The 8,154-nt window shown below is 49.0% G+C and overlaps 3 protein-coding genes across 3 annotated transcripts; all 3 read right to left on the bottom strand.

Moving 5' to 3' along the window:
• Positions 1 to 516: 516 nt before the first annotated feature.
• Positions 517 to 2,799, bottom strand: FSST1_002430 (uncharacterized protein; the record flags this gene model as incomplete). The annotated part of the gene is made up of 1 exon (XM_083228420.1): positions 517 to 2,799. The coding sequence occupies one exon, from the start codon at positions 2,797 to 2,799 to the stop codon at positions 517 to 519; it is 2,283 nt and encodes a 760-aa protein (XP_083092612.1).
• A 914-nt stretch (positions 2,800 to 3,713) lies between these two features.
• Positions 3,714 to 4,517, bottom strand: FSST1_002431 (FoF1 ATP synthase subunit delta/epsilon; the record flags this gene model as incomplete). The annotated part of the gene is made up of 5 exons (XM_083228421.1): positions 3,714 to 3,746; positions 3,798 to 3,976; positions 4,046 to 4,199; positions 4,318 to 4,347; positions 4,428 to 4,517. 5 exons carry the CDS (start codon positions 4,515 to 4,517, stop codon positions 3,714 to 3,716), a joined length of 486 nt encoding a protein of 161 aa, XP_083092613.1.
• A 336-nt stretch (positions 4,518 to 4,853) lies between these two features.
• FSST1_002432 (ankyrin repeat-containing domain protein) lies at positions 4,854 to 7,142 on the bottom strand (the record flags this gene model as incomplete). The annotated part of the gene is made up of 1 exon (XM_083228422.1): positions 4,854 to 7,142. The coding sequence occupies one exon, from the start codon at positions 7,140 to 7,142 to the stop codon at positions 4,854 to 4,856; it is 2,289 nt and encodes a 762-aa protein (XP_083092614.1).
• Between the last annotated feature and the right edge of the window lie 1,012 nt (positions 7,143 to 8,154).

The raw sequence follows: 8,154 nt of genomic DNA on the forward strand, positions 1-8,154 counted from the left end.
TCCGGCCACCCCCTGGAATCCCAAAACCTGGCGTGAGTTCTAGCAAACCGGGGAAGAGGGGAGCCTGCAGTAGGGCCCGGGGGTGTTTAGACCGGGAAGCCGTGGAATCATCCCCGTTGGCTGATTGATTACATTGACAGGAATGTCTCGCTACGTTCGCTGACGTTGGAATGACTGCCATCCGCTAAGTTACGCTACGCCGTTGAACGCTGAGGAGCATACCTTGTTGAGTAAAAGAAAGCATCTCTTGTAGCAGCAGGGTAACTGCATATCTATACTGATAGATAACATTTCTTATACTGTGATCTGGTGTTTCATACATACAAACATTTAACACAATTTATCTCATCGAGAGGATCGGGATTTAGGAGAAGAAATAATGCTCTATTGTTTGGTATAAGGTAGGTGTATTAGTACTTATGTTAATTGAAGAATGAAACCTTGCTATGACCTCTCGGTCCGCAAGTCCCGGTTCAGCTCTGCGTGTCACTATTCCAATCAATCCAGATTCTGCTATCACAATTTTGCTGCCCCTTGCTGTCTCCGGTGTTCTCGTAGGCCCTCTCTCAGGTCAGTATTGACCACCAAGTCGTCTTTGCCTTTGAAATGCATCACGACCGTAAGACCTTCAATGTCGATATCTGTATGAGTATGTGAGCAAAAGGTACCAACCCGTCCGTCTGATAACGGGCAACCCGTTTCATCTCCGAGTTGATCAACTTGGCTCTTTAGATCCATGTACCGCGCCCGCCAGGCGCACATATGCTTATACGGCATCATGGGTCTTGGGTCATGAATCACAGTTGACATCACGGAGTCTTTGCGTTCTGGATTGTCTTTTTTGTCTAGAGGTTGTGGGTTGCTCTGCTCCTCCGCTTCTTTATCGTGGAGCTCCTGACGCTTGGCCATGAGCTCCTCGTCACCTTGCCGAGCGAGTGATAACTCAACGTCGGTTACTTTGAGGCGAGGTACCGGTGACTTGAATACAGCGCTTTGCTCAGGTTCAGCTTTCTTCTGCAAGTTAACCTCGGCAAAAGATTGAGAGGATTTCTCTGCTTGTGGTGATATGTACTGATTTGGGTTGCAGTTAATGCAATCCTCCTTGTCCTTTTCAGATACTGGAGTCCGATGATTTACACCACTCAGTTCTCTCCTCCAGTTCTCTACATGAGAAGGGGTCAGCCGTTGGTGTGATGGCTGTTCCGTAGATTTGTCGACCTTCCTTAATTGCGTTCTCCACGATGAGATGTTGGTCGTCTCGGCATTCGGCCTTTCAGGATCATCTCGTGGGACTGTTTTGCGTAACATGTGCACTCCAGGCACTGGCTCATATGGCTCGTTGGTGCGTCTATGAGACCCAGGACTCACACTATGTGTTTTGGCTGGCAAGGGAGTGTTTTGAACTTGTGGCGTATTCCTTCCATTTTCTTCTGGTGAGGTACCGGGACCTTTGTTAGGTATATGTGGTGCCGGGGTAGGTTTTGCGCCAGTTGGCCATGAAGTCAGTGATCTCGAATGATGTTCTTGCACGTCACAGGCCTGACCATGACTGCCCAACGGGGGCTTTATCCAATGGGCATCATTATGAGTATTGACATGGGGCTCGTAGGAATTTGGACGTGGGTGTCGATCCCCCTTGTGCTCGTTAAGATTAAGTGGCTTTGATTCAATCTCACCAGGAACTGCCGTGTCTCTGCTCAGGCTATGTTTGGTAGTCTCTGTTCCAACGGTCACAGTTTCGTCTTGACTCAGACTATGTTCGGAAGCTGGTTGGCTGTGTATTCTCAGATTGTAATCATCCATCCCCGAGCGCCCGTTTGGTCTACGAGGGGGCTTCTCCTCCGTCGCCGAAGAAGGAAGAGTCTTGACGCCGGCTGCTAGATGCTCCATGATATGCTGTGAGTGATGTAAGTCTTGCCCGTGATGATACAGTTGATCAATTTTCGTTTGTAACTTGTGTCGTGATGGTGATTTCGGCACTGCTGGGGCATGCTTCACTTCATGCTTATCCTTATCCTCGTCAATCATATCCAAGTCGTTGCCTTCGATCACGAGGGCTCCCAAACTGCGTCGAGTAGTACAGCTGATGCTATGCCGGGTAGGGTGATGGCCAGCGTGTGTCGCTCGGCAGCTAGGATCAGAGCACTCTTCCTGTACATGGAAAGCACGGGGCGATTTGGACAATAGACGATCGGGAACGCAATCGGAGTGCTTAGTTTTTCGTTCCACTTGCACTGATCTCGCTGTAATTGCAGGTTCGGGAGCCTTTTCCATCGTTCCCCGGTCTGCCATGAAAAAGGGGTTGTTCTTCACGGATTTAGATATCTCTGTTGGTGCTGCAATAGTCTTTTTTCGGTCCGGTTTCAGGAGTTCCTGATCAATTTTAGGTATTACGCGAGATTTCTTTCTGGTTGGACGAGAAGTCTTTGGTGTTTCTGGCTCGGATGCGAACCTTGAAGTCTTGTGACGACGGGCTGTGTCCAAAATAGCCCGCGTAGGCTGGTCGTCCTCGCTTGTAGCATGCTCTTCTTGAGTAGGTAACTCAGGGATTCTGTCCGTATGATGATGTCTAGGGATACTGTGTTTAGGGATATTGCCAGGAATTTCTCCAATGCACTTTATACAGTAATCATGGCCGCAGTGCGAGCAGTATCGTTCAAGAGCGAGAGGCTTGCCGCATGAATGACATATCTGCGAGAGTATAGGCCTGTTCTGTACTATTCGATCTGGCGTGCTCGCGCCGCCGTCTGAAAACCATCCAGCGGGCCTGGATATACCGTACTGCTCGAGGATATCCATTGCATCTTGACATTTCTCTGTCGTGCTCACGGTACGAGACGGGTCCGGCGAGGCAAGATTCGATGCTAACATAGACTCGGGAGGCAGCAACTCTGTGCTAGCCGAGTATCGTGGGAGTTGACTCGGGCGAGCTGAAGCCTTTCGAACATGGCTAATTCGGGTTTGAAACCTAGCAACACTCGGCCGTGACGATGGATCTCGACCGTTGGGTCCTCTTGCAACACTCGTCCGTTGGTGTTGCCTCTGCGGCAGATTCGACGGTTTCTGCCTAGGATCGCTATCTCCCGATTCACGACTCTTCCGTCCATCGATCGCTCGCTGTCCCTAATCGAACGTGATGCTTTTGCGCACTTGCTCAGGAGAGACTGAAGGTCGTTCACTCGCGGCTGGTTTTTCTGGAAGGGTTTGCAATTGACGAACACGATCACTGACAACGCCTGGAGGTATCATATCGAGCTGGTATAGGATTGTCAACTCTTTCTAAAGGCGAACTGCGTACAAGAGGACATGCGACACTGCTAGAAAAGCAGACGAACGACCGTTGACGACAGCCCGAATATCAATGAGTCGATAAGGAGTATCGCTACAAGGTGCTGGGATGCGTGTCATGTTGTAGGGAGAAGTTTTAAGGTCAATTGTGTAGTGTCATCAATATTAGGGGTTGAGCGCATGTCAAGTCTGGTCTGGTGTTACAAAGGAGGAAGTCGTGGATATGACTCTGCTCTAACGAAGTCACTGAAACCTGCCCACCTTACATCAATTCAAGACAAATTAATCACTGAGAATAGACGAATAAAAGTGCATTTAGGAGGTAGCACAACCAGGACTGGTATCAATTGTCACAGCTTTCGTGCTAATATGGGTAGAATATTTTGATGTACAAGGGCCTCCGTCACCACAAACTAACTGCACGCTTATTTCACATGAGCAGACAGGGTCTCGAGAACCTAAGTATCCGTTAGTAAAGTCAATCGCAAACGTATCACTTAAATACGCACCTCCAACTCGATCTTGGCCTCAGCAATATCCTGCTCGCTTCCGCTGCCGTTGGCGACCTTCTGGGCCTCGGCGATCTGAGCTCGGATGGCCTCAGCGCTGAAGTCCTCAAGGGGGTAACCCTCGACGGCGTTGATGCTAAGGACGGAGTTGGGCTGAACGGTAGCGAATCCACCAGAGACTAAACAAAAAATTCCATCAGCGTTTGTCCGGACCCTGGCAAAATTGATTGGTGTAATTCAAGACGTACGGAAGAACTGCTTGGAGCCAGCGGACTCCTCGACAACCTCAACCAGACCAGGCTTCAACTGCTCAATGGAAGGAACGTGGTTGGCGAGGACACCCATCTCTCCAGACTCGGCGGGGATGTTGACCTGGACGACATCGTGGGACTTGTAGACAGACTGCGTGCGGCAATTAGCTCCATGCATCAATTGGCGGCGATGCCATCATGGCAATGGTTCAATTCGGTCGTATCGTGTTCGATCTCGATCCTACTTGTCGCGACGGCGGTGGTCATACCTGGTGAGGAAGGGCAAGGCTCAGCTTGATCTGCGATAAAGGTCAGCCGGGTCGGGTTCGTTAAAATCAGTAGCCGGTCCGGCTTCTTTGGGTCTTGCCTTGTCGGGGACGGCCTCGGCGTAGGTTCTTCGCTGGAGGGGAACTCGGACGGCGGCAGGGCGAGCTCGGAGAGCCGCACGGGCGATGCGGAAAGAGTTCATGATGGGCTGAGCTGGTGGGTGAGGTTGTTGCTTGGGTGAGCTCAAATGAGGTCGGTCGCTGGCACGAATCTTTGCCGGAGCAGCAATTCGCGATTCGGCTAGCGGGAAAATCCGACAAAGTGCTGCACGTGAATTTTCACGTGACTCTATGACTTACACGATGAATGGGACATCTACTCACAACTACTTTCACTGCAACCAAATAAGAATTCATCATGTTTTAATAACTTCAATCGATTCGAGAAATAATAAACACTGTTCAAGGGGAGTTAAGCAACTTGATAGCCTCTGACCAACACCAACCGTCCACCATAAAAGACAACACCAGTTCACAACCTATTTACTGAATAGTCTTTGCTCAAACGCTCTCAACATAGAGAGAATTTCCTCATGCTGCGGCTTGTTCGCATACTCGCATATCACTTCTTCAACATGCCTCTGGCTGACGTTCTTGGCTGTTGAGCATTCCAGCAAGGTCCTCAACAGCCGCATACGACCATCTTCTGCTGCTTCACATGCCTCCTTTAGCGGACTGTCCACTGGTCCATCAAAATCTAGCCGCGACCCATGTTTTAACAACAACTCGAGACGTTCTTCGATCATGATAATGTCTTCATCGCTTGCTCCTTCAGGGTCCCATGCAAGACGGAACACCCCGGATAGAAACGCTTGTCCATTGCTCTTGGTCTTGCCCTCAAGCTCCAGATCCCTGATTACGACATACGCATTTGGATCTGCTCCGGCATCGAGTAGCATTTCCATGGCTTTGGTGCTTTGCTCGCCTAATGCTGTCCACAGAAGTGGTGTGCAGTCAGTGCCGACGACAAGACTCGTTGATCTTATGCCTTCAACGTTGTCAATTTTTTCATCTTCGTCATTATCAATGTCGAAGAGAGGTGAGTCGGTATAAGTATCGATTTCAATTCCTCGTGAGATGAGCTCTTCTACCACCTCATTCCGATCATCTTCGGGTGAGTTTGGAGCGCCTGTGCAAAGACGCAGCAAACTGTGGTTGTACTTGAACCGCTTCGAGACCATAGGATCTGCACCTGACCAGAGCAGGAATTTGGCGATTAAGTAGTTGCTGCTGCAGATGGCTTGGTGGAAGGCTGTCAAGCCATTTGTAGACACTCTGTCAATGGGAACACCCTCTCGGAGAGCATTTTCGATGACAGGTCTGGTTCGCCAGGCTTGTGGAAGACCCCCGCCTATGTAATGCAGGATCGTGCGGCCATCGTAGTCACAGTCAGTTATCTCAACGCCTGGTTGCTCAAGGAGTAGGTCCATCAGCTCCAATGCACCAGGATGACGGCAAGATGCTGCGATATGAAGAGGCGTTTGTCCATTCAGGCCTCGTGCGTTGGGATCAACATCCTCCCGCTGAAGCAGGAGCTCAGCTACCTTGCGATCGCCTAGCAAACAAGCGCGATGCAAAGGCGTGAGACCTTTATTGTCGTGTAGACCGGCATTTACCTCTGGACGGGCCAGTAGGATGTTCATGATTTCAAGGCTTTCGGTTACATAAGTCCCTGACTCAACTGACTCAACGGAGGATATCCCTGCTTCCACCTCCGTCCTTTTCCACGCCTGAAACACGATATCGCGACCGCGAACAGCCCAGTGAAGTGGTGTCATCCCCTCACCGTCTGGCGACGCTGCATCGACTCCGGGCAGTTCGAGCAAAAGCTCTGCAATATCCACTCCACTACGAAAGGCAGCGAGATGCAAAGGGGTCCTTCCCAGGTCATCTGTTTTTGTTGCATCCACCTCTGGTCGCCGAAGAAGCACCTCAAAAATCGGTAAGCTTCTTAATTCAACAGCGACATGCAACGGAGTGAGACCATAGTGCCCGGTCACACTTGCGTCGGCCTCCGGATGCTGCAGTAACGACTTGACAGTCTTCAGGCGTCCAGAAGATACAGCGTGAAATAGAGGCGTACATCCAAGTGAGTCTCGGACGGAGGCATCCAGATCGTGTCTTGCAAGTATACCCTCTTCAAGGTTATACATGTGGTAATCAAGAACGTAGCGCAGTGTCTCGCCGGCTGGTTGGGGTCCTGGAGTGTTAATAAGGAGGTCGAGGATTTGATCACGTTCATCTTCATCTTTAGGTCGTTCGTCTCTCAAGGCAGACATGTCGGGACAGGACCAGTACGCTCCTAACCCCTCAATAAGCAACTTTGCAGCTCCTTTGACCTTACTATGAGCCAGTGCCGTGTGAAGGGCATAGGACTTTGTGCCGACTGACCAGCATTCACAGAGTCCTGCCGAGGGGATATGAGGGTTGACGCCAACTTCAACTAGGAACTCGAGAATGTCACGATGTCCATTTATTATGGCGTAGTGTAGAGGCGTGCCTCTCTGTCCACGTTTTGTTGTTCCAGTCATGTTCAAGTTGACTCCATCTTGATGCGCTTTCCTGATGGCATCCAGCCGTCCTTCTTCAGCTGCTTGGCAAACAATGATTGCCCGCATGAGGGGGCGAATAATATCATAGAAGTGATGGTTTGTCTGAGCCAACGGCACTTGCGCTTTCGTCGATAACTCGGTGTTGATGGTTTCATCGATGTACAAATCGACAATATGATGGATGACTTCCACGGGTAGTACTTCAATTGGGGCCATGACGCGAATCGTTATTGAATACGTAGCTATTGGGATGATATTTGCGATTTAATTTGATTTCTGTCTGTGTTGAAACAAAAACGAATTCTTCAACACGAAAGATCAATGTTGTATGATGAGGGTCAATTGCAATGAACCTTACGCCCCAAAAGCAAATATACATCCGTACTTATGACGTCTATGATGATGCGGTTGCAAGATGACTAGTTTCTTTATTGCTATAGTTTATAGCAATTACAATAATATTGAATGGGCGGTTTAGCTACAGCTTGTAATAGAGCTACATATTGATAAGTATACAATACGAAAGAAGCAGTGCATTCATATGAGATACATCAGATGGGTCTTTTCTTCGGGACATTGCAACGCAGGATGGTATGTCCCGGCACGGAACAAACCAGGCTCTTGTCGGTATGTCTAACTGAAGGGATATTTCCCGTCTGATCAGAATACATGAATAGACTCGATGCTACTTAAGCATGTTCAATAACCGAATAACCCAGAGGCCGGCATTCGTTGAGGGTTGTGTAAAGTTGCAATTCTGGCTTTGGTAGTGTTTCACTTTGAATCGCATTGCAACTTATATAACCAACCCAACAGCACTTACTCAACTTAAATCGATATTGAAGGCGTTTGACTCATGGTTTGCGGCGTGTTTAGCTGAAGCGACTTCCGAATACCTCATGCTGACAAGGAAGTGTTTACTAACATCCGCACCCTCAACTCAGCTTTCGTAATAAAACTGACTTTATGGCACGTTTCACTTCAAATTTAGAGGCCACGATATGAGATCTGAATGGTCTAGACACAACTGAGTGTGTCTGGTTTCTTTGTTACCGTGTGGTTGTATATACTTTGTAGACCTGCATCGTGATGGCAGACGAACGTCAAAGTATACGCAATGCAAACATCAGGAGCGGACGATGCCGCCGTTTCGAGATATCACATAATACAGAGCGATTGAAGATCAACACATCAGTCATATGATGCAATTACTCTGTATCAATTGTTT

Source organism: Fusarium sambucinum, chromosome IV, assembly GCF_050947815.1.
Source record: "Fusarium sambucinum isolate potato_lamoka chromosome IV, whole genome shotgun sequence".
NCBI classification, from domain to species: Eukaryota; Fungi; Ascomycota; class Sordariomycetes; order Hypocreales; family Nectriaceae; genus Fusarium; species Fusarium sambucinum.